This window comes from Cervus canadensis, chromosome 4 (genome assembly GCF_019320065.1).
Source record: "Cervus canadensis isolate Bull #8, Minnesota chromosome 4, ASM1932006v1, whole genome shotgun sequence".
Classification (NCBI taxonomy): domain Eukaryota; kingdom Metazoa; phylum Chordata; class Mammalia; order Artiodactyla; family Cervidae; genus Cervus; species Cervus canadensis.
Window position 1 is genome coordinate 16,597,916 of NC_057389.1, and position 25,341 is coordinate 16,623,256.

The window sequence follows — 25,341 nt, forward strand, 5'->3', positions numbered from 1 at the left end:
CTTTTTTAGAAATCACTATTCTTTCTCAGTTTGAATTACTTCGGTGTTTTTGTCAGAAATCAAGTGAACAATTGATCAAATCCATGTCTAAGTGTGGATCCCTGTTCTGACGCTTGGAGCTACATGACTATATTATTCTTTGTTTTCTGTTTGCCCCAACTTTGTTCCTTTTAACATCTATTTTGACCTTCTTTGGATTAACTGGATATTTTTCAATATTAAAGTTTTTCTTTGCTAGTGGCTTATTAGATATAATTCTATATTTATTTTGGTAGTTGTTCCAAGTTTTACATCTTGTGATGAGTATCTTTGACTCTTCATAGTTTACATATAATGTAAGAATCTTACACAAGTATATTTCTGTTTACTCTTCCTATTCTTTACATGTGTCATCATTCATTTTATTTCTACTAATGTTATGAACCCTACAATCTATTGTTTCACTTTTGTTTCAGTCAGTTATAGCTTAAAGAAGCTAAAAATGGGAAGAAAGTCTTTCATATTTGTCCATCTATCTATCATTTCTGGTACTCTTACTTGCGTAGATCTGAGTTTCTGACAGATATCATTTTCCTTCTTCATTAAGTATTTCCTTTAATGTACTAAAATTTTTCTGCCATCAATTCATTTGATTTGATTTGGTTGCATGAAAAAAAGGCTTTATCTTCATATTTGAAATATTTTTCATCAGACATAGACTTTTGGGTTCAGAGGTTTTGTTTTTTTTTTTATCTTTCATTTTCTTTTCACTCAGTACTTTAAAGACAGTTTTCTATTTTATGGCTTGCATTGTTTCTGATGATAAGTCAGTTTAGGTTTTAAAGTGTTTGCTTCCAATTATAAAATGTGTCTTCTTTGTATCGTTCATTTTAAGATTGTTCTCTTTATCACTACTTTGCAGCTATTTAATTATGATGTGCTTTGTTTTGGTTTCTTTTGTATTCTGCTTAGGAATTGTTGAGCTTCTTATATCTGATAATGTTTAGTTTTTTATCATATTTGGAAATTTTTCAGCTGTTCTCACAGGATATTTTATCTTTTTTCCCCCTACTACCACTTTTTTCTGGAATTCTTTTTCTTTAAAAAAAAAAAAAACTGTTTTAATTAATTAATTTATTTGGCTGAGTAAGGCCTTAGTTATGGCATGCAGAATCTTCATTACATCACGTGGGATCTTTTACATCATACTGTTTTCTTCATTACCTCACGTGGGATCTTGTAAGTGTACTGTGCAGGCTTAGCAGTTTGGGCACCGGGCTCTCGAGTTGTGGCCCACAGCCTCCAGAGTCCACAGCCCCAGTAATTGCAGCGTGCGGGCTTTATGGATCTTAATTCCCTGACCAGGGGTTAAACTTGTGTTCCTTGCATTGTAAGATGGATTCTTAACTATTGGACCACCAGGGAAGTCCCTGATTTGCAGATATTGTAAAACCCTTGTATCCCTCAGATAAATCCAACTTCGTATTGTGTATGATCCTTTTAGTGTCAACAACATTCAGTTTGTTGACATTTTGTTGAGGATTTTTGCATCTATATCCATCAATGATATTGGACTGTGATTTTTCTTTTTTATGTGATATCTCTGTCTAGTTTTAGCATCAGGGTGAGGCTGGCCTTGTATACAGAATGAGTTTGGAAGTATTCCTTCTTCTGTACAATTTTTGGGAATAGATTGAGAACAGATATTACCTCTTCTCTAAATGTTTGGTAGCATTCACCTATGAAGCTATCTGGTCCTGGACTTGTGTTTGTTGAGAGTTTTTCTAAATCACTAATTCAGTATCATTGCTGGTAATTGGTCTGTTCATATTTTTTATTTCTTCCTGGTTCAGTCTTGGGATATTGTACATATCTAGTAATTTGTCCATTTCTTCTAGATTGTCCATTATATGGTTATATAATTGTAGTCTCTTAGGATCATTTGTATTTCTGTGATATCAGATATAACTTCTCCTTTTTCATTTCTGATTTTATTGGTTTTGACCCCTCTCTCTTTTTTCTTGATGAGTCTGGCTAAAAGTTTGTCAATTTTGTTTATCTTTTGAAAAGTCCAGCTCTTAGTTTCAGCACTACGGTGGTTTTTACAATGGGTTGTCATTTGAGAAATATCACCTTGAAATTTGAGGGGGAAAATCATATTGGTGCTCTTCTCTATTAATTCAAATAGTGATCCCTGAACTTCCCCGTCATTAAGACAAACAAAAACTTTTATTGTATTTATCACAAAAGTAACACATAATCATTGCAGGTGATACTTATTAGAAAGAAAAGAGGAAAGAGGGAAGGAGGGAAGAAAAAGTCAAAGAAGAAGGAAAGGAAAAGGAAAATCACCTGAAATACCATTAGTCATTGATAATCACTTTTAACATTATAGAGTATATCTTTTAATTCTTTTCTATGTGTATGTAAATGTGTATTTTTTAAATAAAAATAGTATATCATACTATCTTCTAAGCTGCCTTTTTTTTTTTTTACTAATCAATATGACTTTATTGCAAAGATGGATGTGCTATGCTTAGTCACTCAGTCATGTCCGACTCTTTGCGACCCCATGGACTGTAGCCTGCCAGGCTCCTCTGTCCATGGGGATGCTCCAGGTGAGAATACTGGAGTGGGTTGCCATGCCCTCCTCCAGGAGATCTTCCCAACCCAGGGACCAAACCCAGGTCAACTGCATTGCAGGTGGATTCTTTACCATTTGAGCCACTGGGGAAGCTCTAAGTTAATTAAATAAATCCCTAGTTGTTGGACATTTAGATTATTTCCAACCTTTTATTTTATTATTTACATAATCATAATTAATTTCTTAGGATAAATTTCCAGAGAAGGAGTAAATGTGTTAACAGGTAAGTGTCAAAACTTTTGCAATTGTTGTCCATGTATCATCTAAAAAGGTTATACAAGTTATATACCCACCAGTAGAGTCCCCAAAGTACTAGCAAATACTCTTTCATTCACTGTTATTCTGGCTACTATTCCCTTGATTACCAAGGGGTAACTTTTTCCCCAAATGTTCATGGACTACTTATCAATCATATGATCTCTAGGCTAAAAACAACTTTTCTTTCCTTCAGCTTTGAATTAGATTACTGAGAAGGTGAATTCTTAATTGAACAGGGCACAGAATATTTTTGATTCTGCTAACTGTAATATACTGTCCGATTTTAAAGTGTCAACACGCAGAGAGTCCGAGGTAGAGGTCATCCGATGCCTGAGACTTGCCCTGACCCAGGCCCTCAAGGACGTCGTGCGGCAGGTAGTATCTGTGATGAGCTCTGGGAGCAACTGTGAGATGAACCTAAACAGGCACAGTGTTCCTGAATGTCTGCGTGACAGCATTCCCAAAGAATGGAATTATATTCCAAAAGACACCAAAAGGAAAGAATCAAGCAAAGGTACATTTATTTTTCTTTAAGAACATGTCCCTAAAGAAGCACACTTTCTGGGATATGAGAACATGTAACATTCTAAAAATTACAAGATTTGTAAACTGTATTAGTCTCCTTTCTACCATGTATATTTAGGATTCCTAATTTTCATTACTGTGAGCCATATGATAAAAAAAAAAAAAACCCACAACCTAGAAATGAAAATGACTCAAATGATTATCTTCTTTTTTTAACTACCAATTCACAATTTTCTGTGATATTTTGTGTTCATGTCAGTATTCAAATTAGTCACATAATTTTGACTGATTTCCTTTAAACCTATTGAGGAATCCAAAATTCATATTTTCAAGAGGATTGCTCTGATATTCAGTTTAATTATTCTTTTTTGAAGTTTTTCCTGTACAACTACCAATTATTACTTTCTTCTCTTTCTTTAATATACCTACATGTGTAGCTTTTCAGTAAAAAGAATAGCACCGCATTTAATAGCTACATGTATATTTCTGACAGGGTATTTCCCCCCCAGTACCTATGGTTCTGGATTCAGTACGTTGTTCCTCTTCAGGGCAATGAAGCTACCAAGTGTACTGAAGAATTATCAATGACCTATATTATTCATTTATTAATCAAGTCCTTTCTTCTTAGCTTCTTCCTATCTGGATGTCTCTACTTTCCAAGAATTTCACAAGGTTCCTTTGGATGTATCTTATTTATCTGTTTGTATCCATGAATCTTCTTTAAAATTTTAAAATAACATCTTTTCCTTTTTATCTTCATCTTTAAAGAAGAATATTTTTTCACTAACTGTAAGGAAACTCTCAACAGTAAAGCACTCTAGCTGAACAGTAAAATACTCCTGCTAAATCTAAATCCAGTTGAGGAAAGTAGCTGTTCTTTCATCCTTCTCCATAGTGGTCCTGAATAATGTGAATCTTATCCAGCAACCTTATATTAAAGACTCAAATCCGTTATCTATCAGTGACCTTTCATAGTAATGCTTTAATTCTGTCCAAACCCTATTAAACTGCCTTTGAATCCAGTAAAGCCATTTAATTCAAATTGGAAAATGTCAGATATTCGTTACTTAAGTTCTTCCTCACCAGAATTGTTGCCATCTCCCCTTTCTAGCTTTGGGATATTTCATAGATTTTGAGCAATATAGGAGGCATAATCTATAGTTTATATATCATGTCATATGAGTAGCAGTTTTTTGTTTGTGTCTTTCAACTTGGTCTCTTCACAATTTTTTTTTTTCTACAACTATTTTGGAATTCTTCCATAACATTTCAAAGGGCCTCTGGTTTCCGCCCCTACCCCTGCCCCAAAAAACTTAGTTTGTATTGATCGATACCAGTTCTTATGGTTTTCCTTACTAAATAATACTTTTTCATAAAATTGTCATTTAGGGTAGACATACAACACTTAGAGAGGCACGAAGGAGTGCCAAATCACATATAAATATTATAAAAGAAAGTGGTGGAGGAAAGTGACCTTATAAAGCATTTTGTGCATTTCAGGATGTGACAATAGGAGAATACCATTGTTCTTCATTTCTGTCCTCTATTAAATTGAAATTACTCAATCTTTAGTTTCCCTACAACATACAAGATAGATAACATGTTCATGCCAGACATTAAGTCACTTATTCATTCAATAGATAGACACTAAGTCAATTACTGCTACATATGAGGTACTGGAACTGGGTCATGGATAAACCATCAATAAGAGATCCCCTGTTGATTCTTGAAGACTAGTATAAATGTTTACAAATAGGTACAAACACCTCCCGAGGTGTACAAGACAATTAATTCTCTGGTGGGTGAGAAGACAGCAAGCAAAACTACTGAAATTTCATATGGAGCCTGTTATTGGAATTCTCCCTGGGTCTGTGAGCAGGCCAGTCACGTGTTGGGGACATTATTGTTAGAGAGGGCATATACAGGGTAACCTCACTCCTTCATTAGCTTTCATCATTCTGCAATCAATTAAGGTTGTCCTTTGTATTTCAGAATCTAGTTTTCACAAAATTAATCCTCACAAAACACACAAGTGGCTTTAACATATTCTTGTAAATCAACAAATCAACTGCAGTTTAAAACTATTACTAGGAATCCAAGGGAAAACAAACAATGAGAAAGTAAAAAAACTCACACTTAGGAAAATTACTGTTTCTAACACAAACTGTTTCTCAGCCATACTATAGGTTAGAACACTGATAATCTGATCAGATTTGGCCAAAAATAAATAAAAAAAGAGTGGGAACACCATCTGAAGCATGGCTTCCCATACTTTGTTGTTAAAGATGAATCCCTCCAAAATGAGTATTGTGCCTTGAGGTATTAGCTGAATATAGTTTGAAGTCATCTTGATTAGCCAAAGATTTCAAAACTAAGCACACAAACATGAAGATGTTTTAAGTTGATTGATATTTAATTCAGTACTTGGCAAAATTCATCTAAATCATGAAGTGCTTAGGGGCCTTTTTTTTTTTTCTTGAGGATTCTAACTTAAAAGACGAATAGTCGCTAGCTTAAGGAAACATTTGTCCTTCCTGACATAGTGAAAATGATGGAACATGGAAAACACTGAAGATTTAAAAAAATAAATAGTACAATAAATTATACATTGTAAGAGATTTACCGAAGAAGTGAATGGAAGTTCAGATGTTTCTCATATAGCTCAGCTTAGGTGTTCACTCCCTAAGCGAATATGCAAAGAATTCTCTTCCTAAAAGCAAATACACAAAGAATTAGTTGTTTTATTTCTTTGACAATGACCAAAGGGAAGATATTCCAGAGAATGTATTGTCTTACCACTAAATTACTTTTTAAATAGAAAGAATGCTTTATGGAAAAACTCAGGAGTAATTGTTTTTAAGTAAAACAATGGATTCTGGAGAGGAAACAGAGATAGCCCCGCAGAGAAAATGCATTCCAGGCATCATTCACACGTGGATTGTTGAGAAAGAAAGTGATGGCAGAAATATGCCAAGTGTTATCAGAAGTCATTCAGATAGTTTATTTTGTAAAACCCAGAAATATTAGTTTTATAAGAGTGAGTATCACCTATAAAAATGTCATCGCTGCACAGAATTTTCTAGCATGATTAAAAAATGTTCCAAATAAGTGTTTCAGCTATTTTTGAATACTTTTCTTAAAAGTACAAAAATGAGGGCATTCCTGATGGCTCTGGTGGACAGCCGCCTGCCAATGCAGACGACACGGGTTCCATCCCTGATGCGGGAAGATTCCTGCACGCGGCGAAGCAACGAAGCTCGTGCGCCACAGTATTGAGCCTGTGCTCGTGAGCCCGGGAGCCACAGCTGCTGAGCCCCCGGGCTGCGGCTGCTGAAGCCTGCGCGCCTTAGAGCCCAGTGCTCTGCAACAAGAAAAGCCGCGGGGGTGAGGGGCCCGCGCGCTGCCACTGGAGAGTGGCCCCCGATTACCGTGAATACAGAAAAGTCACACTGCAACAAAGACCCAGCACAGCCAAAAATTTTTTTAAAAATACAAAAATGAAATATTTTCAGTTTGTTGCAAGAACAATTAATTAACATAATGGTGATGAATATTCATTAGTCTGATTTCAACGGCAACATCTGTCTTTTTGGTGGTTAAGATTGAAAAACTAGTGCCATGATTTCACAGGTTGCATGTGGATCTACGTATATTCATGTCGTGACTTTGTCACCTATGACAGTCATTAAAATCGAGTATTGAATCAAACTAAATAACCTGACACTTGATTCAATGTGTTACAAACTATTAAAGCCCAGATTTTTAAAAGAATAAAGCATATAAAATCACATTATCCTCACTCAATAATGTATTGTCGATATTTGATACCATTAGTAAACAATATTTTAAAAGTTAATTTTAAGACATTATTTGTCTTTACATTTTTCATTGTAAATTTCATTTTTTGCATGTTTTATAATCTCCAAAATATATTTTTACAATCAGTAGTCTATGCATAAGAAGGAAGACACGATAAGTATATAAATGTACCTCTCACGTCGCATTCAATGTCATATTCAAAGCTATGGTTTTTCCAGTAGTCATGTATGGATGTGAGAGTTGGAGTATTAAAAAAAGCTGAGCACCAAAGAATTGATGCTTTTGAACTGTGGTGCTGGAGAAGACTTTTGAGAGTCCCTTGGAAAGCAAGGAGATCCAGCCAGTCAATCCTAAAGGAAATCAGCCCTGAATATTCTTTGGAAGGACTGGTGCTGAAGCTGAAATTCCAATACTTTGGCCACCTGATGCAAAGAACAGACTCACTAGAAAAGACCCTGATTCTGGGAAAGATTGAAGGCAGGAGGAGAAGGGGCTAACAGAGGATGAGATGGTTGGGTAGCATCACTGACTTGATGGACATGAGTTGAGCAAGCTGGGGAGTTGGTGATGGACAGGGAAGCCTGGCAAGCTACAGTCTATGAGGTCACAGGGAGTGGGATACAACTGAACGACTGAACTGAACTGAACATTGCATCCATTCTAGGACATACATTTTTTCACACTTTATCAAATTGGGATGACTCTTACAATATATTACATATAAAGGAAGTCAGCTTATTTAAATAGAGACAGAAAAATGAATGTGTGGCATTCGTAGAAGACCCATCCTGGTGTGTTGCCAGCATCGTCGTAGATGCAGAGATCCTGTGATTGTGCTTAGTCGCTCAGTCGTGTCCGACTCTTTGTGACCCCGTGGACTGCAGCCCGCCAGGCTCCTCTGTCCATGGGATTCTCCTGGCAAGAATACTGGAGTGGGTTGCCATGTCCTCCTTTGGGGGATCTTCCCAACCCAGGGGTCGAACCCAGGTCTCCTGCATTGCAGGCAGGTTATTTACCGTCTGAACTACGAGGCAAGCCCTGACCCTATGATCAGTAGAATGGATTTGTCATTGGTCTAAAGGTTCTGACTAGAATTTGCCTAAGTTTTGATAAAGTATTTGGAGATTTGAGTACTTGCCTTTCTCAGATTTTGTAATTAGTAGCAATACAGGTGTGAAGAGAATTGTTAATCTTTACCTGATAGCTACTTATCTTGTCAAATGTTTACTCAGGATGTGCAGATAAGCCTTCTTTAGGATAAACAGAATATAAGAGATAATCTTTTCAGTCAAATACTTGGCAGCAGATTGGGGAATATGAGATGCAAACACATAAAGAACAATAAAATGTTTAAGATAATTTAAGAACACTGATAAGAGTGGTTTCTTAATTTGCTTTATCTATATTTCAAGCTTCATCTAAACTTTTGAATAAAAAGAAGACATTTATTGAGGAACTATTTTTTTACAAAGTACTGAACTATACACTTTTTTATTTATTCATTTAATTACAAAAGATCTTCTGAGATATGTTGGACCCAATACAATTTTTACAAACATAAAAACACTGATCCAGTTAATTCTGAAAATCATTCTTAAGTTGTCGTGAATTTCTGAGGAATCACTAGACCAGACCTATGTTTTCCAAGAGCTTTGTACTTTTTAAGGGCAGGGTAACTTTTTTTTTTTTCAACTTTTTATTTTGTATTGGAGTATAGCCAAGTAATAATGTTGTGATAGTTTCAAGTGGACAGCAAAGGGACTCAGCCATACACATACATGTATCCCTTCTCCTCCAAACTCCGCTTCCATCCAGTCTGCCACATGGCTTTGAGAAGAATTGCCTGTGTGTACAGTAGGTCCTGTGCTGTACATAGATCCATTTTAAATATAGCAGTGTGTACATGTTGATCCCAAACTCCCTATCTCTTTCCCTCATCCTTCCGCCAGGCAACCATAAATTCATTCTCTAAGTCTGTAAATTTGTTTCTATTCCGTAAATAAGTTCATTTCATTTCTTTTTAGATTCTGCATATATGGAATGTCATATGATATTTCTCCTTCTCTGTCTGACTTACTTCACTCAGTATGACAATCTCTAGTTCCATCCATATTGCTGCAAATGGCATTATTTCATTACTTTAAATGACTAATATTCCATTATGTGTGTGTGTGTGTGTGTGTGTGTGTCATCTCTTTTTTTTCCATTCCTCTATTGGTGAACATTTAGGTTGCTTCCTTGTCTTGGCTATTGTAAACAGTGCTGCCATGAACACTGGGGTGCGTGTATCCTTTTGGACCTTATTTTCCTCTGGATATATGCCCAGGAGTGGGATTGCAGGGTCACATGGTAGCTCAGTTTTTAGTTTTTAAAGAAACCTCCTCACTGTTCTCCATCGTCTCTGTGTCAGCTTACAGTCTCACTAACAGTGTAGGAGGGTTCCCTTCTCTCCACTCAGTCTCCAACATTTATTGTTCGTGAATTTTTTGATGATAGCCGTTTTGACTGGTGTGAGATGATATCTCATTGTAGTTTTGATTTGCATTCATATGATAATTTGTGATGTTGAACATCTTTTCATGTGCCTCTTGAGCATCTGTATGTCTTCTTTGAGAGTTTCCCTGATGGCTCAGACAGTTAAGAATCTGCCTGCAATGCAGGAGATCTGGGTTTGATCCCTGGGTTGGGAAGATCCCCTGGAGAAGGAAATAGCAACCCACTCTAGTATTCTTGCCTGGAGAATCCCATGGACCAAGGAGCCTGGTGGGCTACTGTCCATGGGGTTGCAAAGTGTTGGACACGACTGAGCAACTAACACGAACTAACATGTCTTCTTTGGGGAAATGTCTGTTTAGGTCTTGGGCACATTTTTTGATTGGGTTGTTTGTTATGATGGTCTCCAAAATCCACAGGGTGACTTCTTAAAATGTCACAAATATCTTGAGAAATCTTTCACAGTGTTTTGTTATTTTTGTTCAGTGAAAACTATTTTTCTGAAGAACTTACAGCTACCTTCTTTAGGCTTTCATTCTGTTCCAGTGTTCAAATTCAACTATGTACATAGTGGAGTAAAATGCTGTGTCTGGCTTTGTGAGATACTCAAGGAGTGAGATTTTATTCCATGCTCTTGGGGAGCTTTTAGTCTAGTTGTAAAGACAACTCATGAATATATAAATAAGAATATAACAAACAATGATAGATGATAATGCAAAAGATAATACAACATGGCATTTTATGAACCTAATTACAGCGCAGTCATATGGGTAACATGTCCAGATAAATTCATAGGAGGAAAGAACTTTGAACCAAAAGTTGAAGGTTATGAGTGAGCTCTGAAGCACGAGGGCCTTCCATGTGAGAATAATGAGATAGTCAGAAGCCTAAGAGCAAAGAGGATGAGACAAAGATGAGGTTCACCGCAACTGCCTGCGGCTAGACTGTAGAGTGTTTTGACAGCAATGCTCCAGAGACTGATCTCATAACAGTGGAAAACAGCTAAAGAATTGTAGCAGAGAAGTTAGGTAATGAAGTTAACAAAGTTAGGTACTAGTATATGCATCTGGCTTTACAGCTGGGCATTGTCTGGGGCAGAGAGATGGGTTAGGAGACTCCTACGATAGTCCAGATACCACTTGTGAGGGCGGGCTTGAATAGGTAGTAGCCCTGGTCACAGTCAGGCAGAACTGCATGTCAGAGATGATGGAGTAGGAAGATTGATCAGTGTAGTCCCTAGCCTTGTATGAAGGATTAGGAAGAATATTTAAACATTTTAAAAGCAAAGAAGAAAATGAGGATGGGAGGGTCAAGAGGGCCAAGGCAAGTTGGGAGGAAAACAATGAATTTGGTTAAAACCAAATTTGGTTATGGGTTGAGTTAATGATGACTAGGACAGAGAAGTAGAATGCCCATCAGGGAACTGGAGTGGTTGAAAGGCCAAGACTGAAGGTTCTAGAATCATCCAGAAGATGATCCTGGTTCTCAACTAGAAAGATAGAGGACAATTTGGCAATGCTTTGGAGACATTTTTGCCACAGTTGACGAGAATGCCATTGGCATCTAGTGAGTGGAGGACAAAGATGCCACCAAAACATCCTCCAGTGCACAGGTCGGCTCCTTGCAACGAAAAATTCTCTAGCCCCAGATGCCAGTAGGGCCAAAGTTGAGAAACCCTGATCTTGAGAGAGGAGAAGAGTAAATCCTTCAGAGAAATAACGTTAAGTGAGAGAGAATAGAATCTTCAGTCAACAGGCCAAGGGCTTAGCAAATACAGGTAAGAGGTGTTAGTAGAAGTGGAACTAGCGTGGAACATAAAGAAGCAGAGTAGTAGAGATACACATGAACCAGTTTGTTGGCTGATTTATTCAACACGTATTTACCCAACATCTGTTAGAGATGAGGTCCTAACGCCTTCCTGGAGCTTATATTCTAGTGGATGGAGACAGATAATGAAAAAATAAAGTGATGCTAAGTGCTGTAATAAAGGTAATAGAATGGGGTCTAATGACAGGGAGGGACTGGGGGCTGGAACATGCCAGGATGGGCATGAAGGGACTGTCTTACATAGATCTTAGGGGAGGCTCTCAGAGGAAATGACATTTGAGCTGAAAACTAAAAGAAGAGCCAGTCCCAGCAAGAGCTGGAATGATTCTGTCATGGATGCCAGGAGAGGAATAGAAAGGCTTAAGGAAGTGCCAAAGGCCACAAAAAGGAGCAGCATGGGTATCTTTGCATTTATTAATTAGGAGGACCTTGGGCCCTTTAAACCTACAATCGTAATAGATAAAAATATAAGTAATAATTCTGAATTTTCTAATCATTTCTGGGAGGAAAAATTAAGTTGGGGACTTGGGGAATTTTGGGCAGGACTGCAGAGGACCCCAGTAGAGTTCTGTCAGAATATGTCAGGCACTTGCTCTCCTCAACAATTTTCTCCACAAAAATTAGACACCCCCACACAACACTCAACACAACACAGTGATGGAACGCAAATGCTAATATTAATCATACCTTTCCTTTCTTTTCTCCCCCAGGCTTCACAAGGCTTGCTGCTCAGGCAGTATCTATTGTAATCAGCAAGTTACCTACGGTGATTGCATGTTTGCCTCCCCCAATTAAATACTTCTTTTTTCTGTCTGAGAGAAAAATGTCAGAAAACTTGGTTGAATTGAAGAAAGCTGGCCTGCTTGTCTGGAACTTGATTGTAATTATATGTCGGATATTTGAGGATGGAAACACTGTGGAACTTTTAACAGGTGCCTCCCTTGACAGATGGAGTAAAGAGAAACTCGGTTTAGTCTGTGTGTGTTTGGAAAGCATCATGGGAGAGCAGACGGGTAGCCCTAATCAAATGACCCAAAAGGTTATACGGAGCATCGAGCAGCAGAAACCCAACTGGATTGAATGCCAGTTGTTGAAAGCAAGGAAACTGAGCACCGAATGGTAAAGTTATGTTTTTCTTTCCCCGAATTTCATCAGACACGTTCACAAAAAAACAAAATCACCCATAAACAACCACCACCTCAAAACATTGTCAGATAAGCAGCCATGGCCATCTTGCTAACTTCATGGGAACTTTGATGAATACAGGCAAAGATAAATATTCCATCAAACCCTGGATGGTTAAATGTTCCTTGTCTTATTAAAATTTGAACCCCATTGATACACTGCAACACTATACATGTTTAGTCCCCATCTCAAGGTTTCTGATTAAAAGGGTGGTGGTTAAACCCAGGAGAATTTGGTTTCACTCCTTTTCAATGTGCAAACAGGTATCTCGTGGATAGCCTGGAGCTTTTCGTAAATGGATTGTCCATGGAGATTAAATTAAGAAGGAATTAATGGGTATAAAAGGCTCTTTATTGCTTTCTGTGTACCTGATTGTCAAAAAGGTACACATTTTTCATCTGGTAATGTAAGAATCCCAGAGGGCAACCGGGGCATATCACACTCAAGCTATAAACACACCCAGCTGTTTCTGTATGAAAATGTCAGCCTTCTCCTAGGTTTGTCACTGAGAGCTAAGTGATTTGTGGTATTGCAGAGATTTTTAAGGGTCCCTGATGAATTTAAATGTGTACATAGAGTCCTGCTATCTTACAATTAGTCTTCAGTATAGAACTGCCTGATATTGATAAAGGAGTTATGGTTCATATGGTCTACAGATCACTAAGCCTGACCCCCTCACTTTTTTTTATACCACTCACAGACACTGTCCCCCATTCTTTTGAAACATATTCATATTGCTAGAAAGTACTGTTATAACTTTCTGCCTGGAACAACTAAAGGTTGTTAGTTTTAGTGCATGGCAGTGATAAAGAGTTCAGGCTTTGGAATTAGATGGACAAATACAAATCCTTTGTAAGTGGGCCATCTTTTGTGAGTTATGGAGTTGTGCAGGTTGGATCCCTGGGTTGGGAAGATCACCTGCAGCAGGAAATGACAACCCATTCCAGTATTGCTGCCAGGAGAATCCTATGGACAGAGGAGCCTGGAGGGCTACAGTCCATGGGGTTGCAAAGAGTCGGACGCGACTGGGCGACTGAGCGCTCACGTACTAAGCCGGTAGAGTTGTTTTGAAAGGTTAAAAAACAGTCATAAAGTTCTTAACATCAAGCTTAGAACTAGTAAGCATTTGTTATTTATAAACTATTAAAATAAGCTGCACTGTTTAGTATTGTGATGACAAATGCTCTTTACTAGTTTATGTTAATCTGTGAGACTTCATATTAATCTAAATCACTGTAAGCAATCATGTAAGTAGTGTAAATAATGTAAGAAATGTAAGTAATCATTTTCCTGGCCTTGTCATACTGACTTTTAGAAATTTACTTGTGGGACATCCTGTGTGTAGGATTAAGAATAGCAGTCAGGAAAATGCTTAGTAACATTGACAGTGACCTTAATCTTTACATTTGCATTGGATATCAATTTACAGGCTTTAATGCAAAGACTAAAAGATTAAGGCCATGTGTCATTATCCATGGAGTGGGTGTAGAAGCGAGAGAAGAAAAGCAGAGTAAAAGTAGTGGATCTGACTATAAAGTTAAATTTATGATACTGCTGAATTAGGAGGCTATCAGTAAGATCAGTGGAAAGTAATGTCTCTAATATACCTTGGGCTACATGCAGAAATCCATAAGTGAAATTTTTTCCTTAAAAGTTGATTTTAGTCTAAGTATTATATATATTATAAACAGCACCAAAACATCTGATATTTTCTATAGTAGGGAATTGTCTAGCCAATATTTCGCTGATGAGTTTTATGTTGTAACTTGCATCAAAAATAAAGAATTATTGACTTTTAAAAAATGTTTTACAGCCCTCAAAAATTCTGGATTCATTTTATGTAACTTGTAATTAGCACAGTGCTATGCCTTTCTCAATTTCTCAAATAATTTCAATATAAAAAATTCAGATTTAAAGTTATTTATTTGAAAAAGAATTAAATTTGACTTATTAACACACTTGAGGTAATCTCTTATGGATTTGGGTGCTATAGAAATGCTTTATCCCAACTTTGACTTTAAGTTGATTTTCTGATAGATGAACTTCATCTTCATCTCTACTCATTTCTCACAGATAGATGATCATTTAGTTCATAGATCTATACCATGAGGAAAATGTATTTTAAACCATAATGTCTGTATACAGGTGGAGGGTTGCCTTGACCTTACCGTAATATGTTTTGAAAATGGTGGCTCAGATGGTAAAAAAATCTGCCTGAAATGTGGGAGATCTGGGTTCAATCCTCGGGTTGGGAAGATCTTCTGGAGAAGAGAATGGCAACCTACTCCGGTATTCTTGGGCTTCCCTGGTGGCTCAGATGGTAAAGAATCTGCCCACAGTGTGGGAGACCTGGGTTTGATCCCTGGGTCGAGAAGCTCCTCTGAAGAAGGGAATGGCTACCCATGCCAGTATCCTTGCCTGGAGAACTCCACGGACAGAGGAGCCTGGTGGGCTACCGGCCATGGTGTTGCAGAGTTGGGCAGGACTGAGTGACTAAACACCTTCACCACTTTTTCACATGAGAATATAAGCACTTAAACTAAAATAGTTCTTCTGTTGCGATACCTGAAATCTTAATTCCTCATGAAGATTATCTGGGATCCACACGGTATCATTGAGCCAGATTTCTTTCACTTGCACCCAGATTTAACTTTGATTTTATGGAAATTGTGAGCATAACTGCAGCGGAAAGGCGGCAGCTGTAAGCAGTGCTTGTCTTGCATGCTGCCTGAAAGCATTACTATTCATTAAAATAACCTTCACTTTGTAGTAACACTCAAGCTGTAAACAGTCAACTTAGATTCTGGAGAACACACAGGCCAAAAAAAGTAAAGAAATGTCTGTCTTTGCAAAGTAATTTGTCGAGTTGAAGATTATTGTTTTTCATCATGGTGACCCTGACTTGGCTGGCTGGGTGCATATACAGATTAAGATTAATGCAGTTATTCCTTGGCTGAGGTCTGCCTCTTTCAGGGCACATTCTCCCTAATGACATGATTGATAGGCAGTCCCAAATCCAGAGAGGAACTCATTAATCATAGCATTGACTGAATCCAATCATTTGCTTCACCTGCACAGTGATGGACAGGAAAGGATACAATTCAGGGGCTGACACTGAGGCACTCCTTTGTCAGAGGGCCTCAACTTTTTCAATGTCAGCCTCCGCAAAACCCGACAAGAAATTTTGCTTGCAGCCTGTATGCAGTTTAAAAAAAGATATTTACAAACTTCTATTATTGCACAAAAGTCTTTTCTGTTTGTTTAAAGATTTACTCTACCCAAAGGATATCTTTAGGAGTAGAATTTGGTTTCATTTTTTTAACAACGCTTATAGGATCATAAAGTTTTTTTGTTTTTTTTTTTAAGAAGGATGTTTTGAGGCTACATGTGGAAGCAATATAAAAGTTAATGTCCAGCAGCTGGGTATCATTTGGTTCAGTCTTCAGGTCAGCGGCACTGACTCTTAGCAGAACTAATTTTATAATCATGGCAAAATCTCAGTAATGAACTGCAGTATATAGCTGATTACACCACAGAAAATTTCATTTAGTCTGGGAAACAGTGGAAAACCATGGTTTTTTTTTTTTAAGAATACTTAGACTGCAAAGCCTAACATGATCCTAATAGCACTTGTAATAAGAAAATTAGTGTGAAACATATACGATGTAAGTTGAATATCGTGATTTATTTTGCACTAGTATAGCGTGAGAATTTTAAAAATAAATGTCACCCATTATTACAATGTATATACTGTTTAAAATCAACAATAAGCCAATGAATTCTTATAAAAGAAACGTTTCACACATAGAACTTGCACATTCCTGCTGTACTTACAGGAGACCCTTTTCCTGGAAGGATAAGCAGACTAGTGACTTTTGCTAAGTATCTGTTACCTGGAAGAAACAGGAGGGGAGGGCATGTATTTTTAAAAGGCAACAAGTGTCAAAAGGCCAATTTAAAATACCCAGTGGTAAGCATTCCTCCAGGAAGCACCCAGCCTATATTTAGCATAATAGGCTCCCCCTTTTGACACTTTAATTAGTCTTTAATGTGTCTAAGACAGGTGTAAAGAGGAGTCTACAAAAGACAGAATACCAAAGCTATTTCTGGCATCTAAGATACTCTTTATCCTCAAAGAGAAAATACAAATTATTTCTTACACGTTCTTAAAAAGAAATGTTTTGTTTTCATCCCACGATTATAGCAATTTCAACAATTGTGGTAATGGGAAAATGTTTTATAGATCGGAGTATAAATGCAATAAAGAAATGTTTTAAAAGAAACGGTTCAGTTTTTTAAAATGCTTTCAGGTGCTTAGTTCTAAGGCACTGTTTATGGGAGCTGCCGCCGTTTTGGGAAGGTATACCTATTTGAGCAAAGTCTTTATGGGTGCTTTGCATACGAGATTTACATCGAACTCTCCACACTCAATCACTTTGATTATTTTCAATCTTTACAATTCCTCACCACTGATACTTAATACGCTTTCTTTGTATTTAGTGCATTTATGACAATAGAGAAAAGCACAGCCTTAGAAGAAGGAGATATCGCTCTTGAACTGACTGAGCAGAAAATAAACATGATGATCCTGGATATCTGCCACAAACCAGGTGGCAGCGAATACCTGAGGCAAATTTATCACATCATGCGGCTCAATGAGGTAGGGAAACGGCCTTTTTACCGAGCAATTAGGTGTGTACTGGCCTGAGGCAGCGTCTGCTGGCAGCTAAGGGTTAGTCAAGGAGGTGATAATACTTCTTAAAGTCAATACCAAACTCAATATTGCATTATTAATAGAATCTATTCAACCCAGGCTGTTCTGCATTTGTATAGCAGAAGCTTCACCGAAACAGTGTAGGTTTTATTTATGTGGTTTAAACAATAACACGGCTCATAAACTCAACTCGGTTCAGAATGGTAGAGATGAGAGGTGCAGTTTGGGAATTATGTATTTGTGACCGTTAAGTTGATGTTAAAATCTGGTATTTGTGAAATGAAGAATTTTCTGTAGAGAGATTTTTAGCTCTTCTGCAGACGTCATGTTTGTGTTGGTGAAGCTGAAGATTTCTTAGACGTAATGAAAAACTTCAGAAGAATATCAAACCGTATTCAGGAGCAACTAGATTAACCCGAGCAAATGCATTAATGCAGGGAAGCTGATTAGAACCAATGTCATGCTTATTCACCTCTCTCCTGGGTTAAGCCTCTGACCTTGCCTGCTTTTGGTTGTTTTTAGCAAAAATGTGAAGAGTTAGTGTCTTGTTATTTTCTTGAAACAAGTTTGCTAACTTAGGTTTTTAATTTGACCATACATATTCTGGGTTCAGGGGCTTCCCTGAGAGCTCAGCTGGTAAAGAATCCGCCTGCAATGCAGAAGACCCCAATTCGATTCCTGGGTCGGGAAGATCCCTGGAGAAGGGATAGGCTACCCACCCCAGTATTCATGGGCTTTCCTGGTGGCTCAGTTGGTAAAGAATCCACCTTGCAATGCGGAGACCTGGGTTCGATCCCTGGGTTGGGAAGATGCCTTGGAGGAGGGTTTGGTGACCCACTCCAGTATTTGGACAGTGGAGCCTGGCAGGCTACAGTCCATGGGGTCAGAAAGAGTCAGACATGACTGAACGACTAAGCCCAAGGGCAGTCTGGATTCAAATGTGACATCTAATATGAATTAGAATTATGTTTATGTCTGCAAACACTGAATGCATTTTTGGCGTAATAAAAATTGTGTAATATGAATATTGTTAAGATACAGCGTTTTATCTCACTGAGGGTAGGCCTTAAAAAAAACATACATTTCCAAAGAGTGAATTAAACTCTACCACAGCATTTTATGACTCAGTTACATAAATGTTCTCCTTACTGTGATCTATTTGAAAGTTACCTCAAGTAAATCTTGTTTTCTGGCCTTCAGAGAGGTAATCAACCTCAAACAGGTGACGTAATAAGGTATTAATGATCACCCGAGAAGGAGGCCTTTGTAGCTGTGAGAAAGGGTCCTGCTCCTGGAGGAACTGGAGCTGAGGAAGGATTGTTAACACAGGAACACCACCTGTTCACTCTTGCTGAGGATCTCTGACAGCTTGCCTGAGGTTTCCATTTGGGGAAAGCAGGACGTCTGGCAAACCTCCCTTGCGGAGTCATGGTCTTCATGGGCATGACTTCATGGTCTTCACTGGTCACCTCGTTTGGCCAGAGTAACTGCGGTGGTTACAGAGGAACAGATGTTTTAGTCAGAGCACCCTCAGAGCCTTCGTAAAGTTGAGTTAGGATAGTTCTGAACACCGCAGTGGCGGGTTTAAATGCCACCCTGATAGGATAGTTCTGTTTTTCAAAGTTCCAATAAGACACAAAAGATTAGGATATCACCTGTAAGCAAAATCAACAAAAATTAAGTTAGGTATTCATTGGCCATCAGCCACCTGTTGTATTCAGGAATTCAAAAGGCCTTTTTCTCCTCGTGGAAGTCTGAGAAAGTGCTTCTGAGCAGATACGCTATGAGATCTGACGTACCTAAGACTCTCTGCCGGGGGCATCACCACATTTTAATCGATTAAATTCCAAGTTAAGGTTTTTCTTTTTTTCCTACTGAATAGACTTACTGTTGGGGCGTCCCCACTGGCTCAGTGGTAGAGAATCTGCCTGCAACGCAGGAGACCAGGGTTCGATCCCTGGGTCCGGAAGATCCCTTAGAGGAGGGCGTGACAACCCACTCTAGCACTCTTGCCTGGAGAAGCTCATGGACAGAGGAGCCTGGCAGGCTGCAGTTCACAGGGTTGCACAGAGGTGGACACGACCGAAGCGTTATGGCAAGGTCTGTCAGCTGGGAAAGCAGGCTCAGTATTTGATGGTTTATTTTGCTGAGTGAGATGCAGGGCTGAGAGGTAATAGGCACAGTGTGAGTTGAGGATAGAATCAAAGTAGGGAGGCCTCTGCCTTGGCTGCTTAAACAATGCAGGCAGGAAATGCAAATAACACAAGGTGACTGAGTGACTGCTGCCGCTAAGTCGCTTCAGTCGTGTCTGACTCCGTGTGACCCCATAGACTGCAGCCCACCAGGCTCCCCCGTCCCTGGGATTCTCCAGGCAAGAACACTGGAGTGGGTTGCCATTTCCTTCTCCAATGCATGAAAGTGAAAAGTGAAAGTGAAGTTGCTCAGTCGTGTCCGACTCTTTGCGACCCCATGGACTGCAGCCCACCAGGCTCCTCTGTCCTTGGGGATTTTCCAGGCAAGAGCACTGGAGTGGGGTGCCGGTGCCTTCTCCGGACAGAGTGACTAGCGTAACACTTAGGGCTGCTTTTATGTGAGGCATTGTTATACTGCAGGTAAATTGCACCGTGAGGTTTGTGCATTTGATGAGTGGCATCACGTCTTTAGCACTTTCGGGGGTGCTACTAAATAGTATTCGAAAGCAGTGTAAATACAGAGCATTTATAGGTACAGGCCTGGGTGAATGGAAGCCGAGCTCTCAGGGAAGCCCCTGAATCCAAATTATGTATGGTCAAATTAAAAACCTAAGTTAAGACACTTGTTTCAAGTAAATAAAAGACACCAACTCTTCACATGTTTGCTAAAAGCAACCAGAAGCAGGCAAGGTCAGAGGCTTAACCCATCAGAGGGGTGCCGTTGACAGACAGGGAAGTTTTGAAAAGAGGTGAGTTTTTAAGTGTTTGTCATTGAGGTAAAGGTAAGGTGTCGGAGCAAAAAAGTCCAAATGGTAGTTGAAGATGCTGGTCACGAGCACAGATGAGGGAGGCTTGTGAACAGGCTGACTCTGACGTGGTGGAGCCCGAGATTCTGCTTTTCTAACAGGCTCCTAGATAGGGTTTATTTGACTGACCCACACACCAGACTTTGAGTAGTGACGGTTTTCAAGATGACCTCTGAAGTTGTTTTCACCTCTGACTCTCTGAACCTAAGTCCTAATCCTAAGCTTGAAGAAAACCTTATATTGTAACACTCTAAAAATCACAAGGACATTTCTGTTATATAATTTATTAAATGACTTATTTATTAACAGTAAGTATTTGGTAGTTCGTGGGAAACTTTTAGCCCTTTAAATTTATCATTTTCCAGGAGGAGTCTTATAATACATATTAGGGTTATTCATCTTTTTATTTGTGGATGGAAAATAAAGTATAATGCAGTAGACTGACTTTTTTTTTTTGGCCCAAGCTGTCGCTGGGGAATAAAATAAACATATTTAGAGCTTCTATTGAACCTTGATAATTTTTAGTCCACAGTATGAAACCAGAGTTGAGGAGCTTGCATTATAATTCATTCTACATAGAGGGAGACTGCTTGCAGTGAAGTATCAGAGTACTTAGCACTCTGCTGAGCTTGGAGTAGGTAGCGACTGTGCTTGATGAATGGATGAGCAATCTTGTACTGTGAATAGTCAAGCTCCTGAGTTAAGTTTTGGTAACCCAGACACGTTAACATGTGAAGTAATGACAAGACAATGCCTATTAAAAAGGTTCTGGTACAATCAAGCACACATTCATTATGTGAGAATTTATTAAGCAGTTTTCTAATCTTTCCCATGTATTAAGTGAACCTGTTTTTGATGGGTTTGTTGCCATCCTGATTGGTATGTATTCTGCTGTGTTTCTTCTGAAAATGTACTCTGTCTCAAGGCAAGTAATACTCTAATCTAGCAAGTGTGCTGAAAGCATAGATTTGGATATTGACCAGTTTATTTTTAAAGAGAATATGTGCTTCCTACCATCGCAAATTGTAATGTTTTTTTTTTCCCACCTTGAAGGAATATTTAAAAGAACAGCTGTTTTCTATGAATGGTTCAGAAGAAAAGCCATTACCCATCCAACCTTTAAAGACGACCTTGAGGAGTGTGGAAGATCAACCTTCTGCCTTTAACCCTTTCCATGTGTACAAAGTGTTCAGTAAAAACATGCTTGATCAGGTATGTGGAAATTAAATAGTAAATTTCATTAAAACTTTGTGCTCTCTCTCTTTTTTTTTTACACAGGTAAGGAAAAAAAAAAGTGCTGTATGTTTGAACATTTACTCAAAATCTTTTTTGATTAACATGCAAAAGGCCTTGTTCTTGTTTGCGTGGTCTGTGCAAATTGACTTTGGAAAAGTTATTTTGCCTTCTTTTGTATTTGTCAAACTGATTCATCTGTTTGGTCTGTAAAATTTGACTTTTGACCCGGTCAGTTCACTGTGGTCAGAGGAGGGAACATCTGTTCAACTGTGTCTACGAGAGGCTTGAGAAATCCAGCTTTCCTTAAAATCTTCCTCTCCATGGCCGCTTCCACCCTCCCTCGAGATACCCAACTCAAAAAATACCTTGCAATCTTTATAAAGTTATCTCATTTATCAGATAAATTAAAAGATACTTTAAAAGTGATTGTAAATAGAGCCCTGAGCTCCTGTTTTAAGTGGCATGAGGTCAGTTAGCTGTTTTATAACCCTAAACACATTCCTGAATTTAAAATGAATTTGTTAATGATCTTAAAATCAGGATATGTGGAATGAAGTCCATGTGATAAACACCACATATTTTTTAATGTCAGAGTATGCTATCCTTTAAACTGCATATTTCATAGTTACATTCAAAAGATCATCTTCATGCCAAAGTACTTGAAACCTAAAGTTGTTTTTGCTTTGTTCATTCTCCTGGTGTCTTTTTCCCAGTAACCTCCTGACAGACTATTGGAACTAACAGGGCGGAAGAGAAGGATTGCTTGACCTAGAGCTCTGACGAAAATAAGAATTAAAACAATGGCCTAATTCGGGATGCAGATAATATTTTTACCGTGCCTGTTACAGCCCTCGTCTACATTCATCAATACTGTAGTAGAATAAGACCTTCAAATGCTGACAACCCGGGGCAGAATTCTCCTGCTCTATGACAGGATTGTAGTGCTCCATTAATCAGCAGGTGACAGGGCATAGTTCTTGTTGGATTTTAAACACTAGCCTGGACTCGTATTATCAAAACTATTTAGTTTTAAGAGGAATGAGCATCCATAATACTTAAACCCCAAATATATTGCATAAGTTTGAGTTTATTAGCTGCCTTCCTGTGTTGTACATTAGATTCCTCCAACCATAAATAATCATTGTAGCTGTTAAATTATCCTCACTTCATTTAAATAAATGGCATGTTGTATTCAGCTCTGAGTTATGAGATTATCTTTCACAGTAATTTTTCTCCATACTCTATTGTGAAATTATCTATTAAATGAGAAAAAAAAAGAATCATGTTATTTACACTTACAGGTCCTTTTAATTTCCCCTTTAAAGCATTTTCTTAACCAAAAACATTAATATCACTCTCTAATTAAGCTGTGTCTTATAATTTGAGCCATAGTATCAATACTTCCTTTTTTTTTTTTTTAAATCAAACTTCCGGGTGCTAAAAGAAACCTATAAATTGATACATGGAAAACTTACCAGTTATTTTGCTTTACTATACAAGAGTCACCCTTTCAGAGAAACTTGTTGGGCAAATTCCATTAGCAGTTGGAAGAATATAACGACTGAAGAAATTGATTTATATTTTTATAAATAATGACTACATCCCCAAATGGATTTATAAATTAATTGCTGTCTTATTGGAATAAAAACCTTCTTCTGTGGACATGATTGATGTTATCTGTCTAAGTCCTTTTTCTGTACCCCCCTCCTTCTTAGTTAGTCTATCACAGCTGGGGCTTTAATTTACTGATCATATTAACTCTGATTAATAACTAACAATAGCGTCTTCTCATTTATCAACAGTCAGCCATCACAAAATGGAACTGGAATTGGTCAAAGTTGCTGCCAAATTATCTGGGACTGGATAAGATGACCTTCAGTATACTGCTCAAAAACAGGTAATAGGACTGGGAACTTGGGGGATGTGTCTGGGGGAAGAGGGTATGCGTCTTTTACATGAAAGGTGAATGTGAGTGTGTATAGATAGACACATATTTGAAATTATCTGAAGGGTAGCTTCTGAATGCTGTTTTTCTAGAGTAAGCATTTGCAAAAGGCAGAGGCATCTTTTTCTGAGATGAAATTGGTTGATTTTAGTCTGAACTGTAAATATTTCTGATGTTGTGTGTGTAATAGTTCAGTATTGTAAACACCCAAAGTTACTGACTTGAATGTCATTATAATTCATTATAATACCATGCCTTTGTTTACAACCATTTAATGAATGCACACAAAATGCCAAGCCAAATCAGCTCGTCTAATCAGGGGAAACATATAAGTAGAACTGTCAAGGTTGAATTTTTTGCTCTGCAGCCAGTCATTTTGGCCCTGTCTTGCCATAGCCTCTCTTGCATATTACTTTGCACACATACACATGCATCCCAGGACAGCGCAATAAAATGATAATGCTATTTCAGCTGAGGAGTCTATACATGTAATTTATTTTGCACAAAGGTATACATGTTTTCTTTATGTTTTAGATAAATACGTTTTTCCCCATTCCTTCAAGGTTTTCAGTGAAAACAGTAGTGTAAGTTTTAAGCTTGTTTTTCTCTATCAACTATCACATCTTTACATAAAATATATATGCATGCTTGCTTTTATTCTTCAGGTATTATGTTTGTTTATACTTACTTCTATATGTCTTGATGATGTATAATATATTTTATCATTTTGAAATAATATAAAGCATCATTTTTCATAGAAGACAATAGCGACAGTGACATAGTAGAATTGTCAGTTCATCCTTGAGAAATCTGGGTGCATATAAGGAAATATCTTGGGAGAGATTCAGGTTGTTTGTTTCTTTGTTTGTTTGTTTGTTTTTAAAGGCAGCTTTGTTGCCAAGAAAAACTGTAGTTTTAAAGTGTGCGGTCACTGTGGTATTCCTAATATTTCATCCCTGAGTGAAGCTCACCCACCAATCATGGACAAAGTTGAGCAATCCAGAAACTTCCCCATCAGGAACAGAGTTTTCTCTCAGCAAGCTTACCACCTGGCAGGCAAGGTGGTAAGGGCTAGGATACAGTTCAGAGTGTACCCTATTAATGCACACATCCTCACAGGTGCTCCTATCCTGTCTCAGGGTTGCTTTGAGAGGTGGGAGGAGAGACCAGGTCTTCTGTTGAATCTATGGCTACATAATGTTTGCTGTTATTTAGTTGCTGGTCATGCCTGACTCTTTTGCAGCCCTATGAACTATAGCCCACCAGGCTCCTCTGTCCATGGGATTTCCCAGGCAAGAATACTGGAGTGGGTTGCCATTTCCTTCTCCAGGGGATCTTCCTGACCCAGGGATCAAACCCAGGTCTTCTGCGTTGGCAGGTAGATTCTTTACCACTGAGCCACCGGGGAAGCCACACAGTATTAACTGGCTATCTGGAAACAAACTAGGAAAGACAAGTCATTTTCCCCCTGATACTTGGAAAGTTTTGAGTTTACGTAGATTAGCTGTATTGTATTTTACTAAGTTTTGCAGTTGTGAATTGCCTGCTGCCAACCCACTAAATGGTACTGTAAGGGCAACACATCCTTCAAAACTTACTGAATTTGCTCTATATAATATTCACTTTTCAGTGAATTTGTGTTTTATCCCACATTGCATATTATTTTTGTTTAACAAATTTTGGTATACCTCAATTAGGCTGATAGCTATTAAACTCTT

At 38.1% G+C, this 25,341-nt stretch overlaps 1 protein-coding gene across 1 annotated transcript in view; it reads left to right on the forward strand.

Annotated features, from left to right (window-relative positions):
• The window catches only part of KIAA0825 (KIAA0825 ortholog), a 436,774-nt gene that overhangs the window by 226,186 nt on the left and 185,247 nt on the right, over positions 1 to 25,341 (forward strand). The window contains exons 16-20 of the mRNA XM_043464655.1: positions 3,171 to 3,395; positions 12,256 to 12,664; positions 17,231 to 17,390; positions 21,496 to 21,654; positions 23,481 to 23,575. Of these exons, the coding sequence (XP_043320590.1) occupies positions 3,171 to 3,395; positions 12,256 to 12,664; positions 17,231 to 17,390; positions 21,496 to 21,654; positions 23,481 to 23,575 (1,048 nt within the window). The remainder of the gene's footprint in view (positions 1 to 3,170; positions 3,396 to 12,255; positions 12,665 to 17,230; positions 17,391 to 21,495; positions 21,655 to 23,480; positions 23,576 to 25,341) is intronic.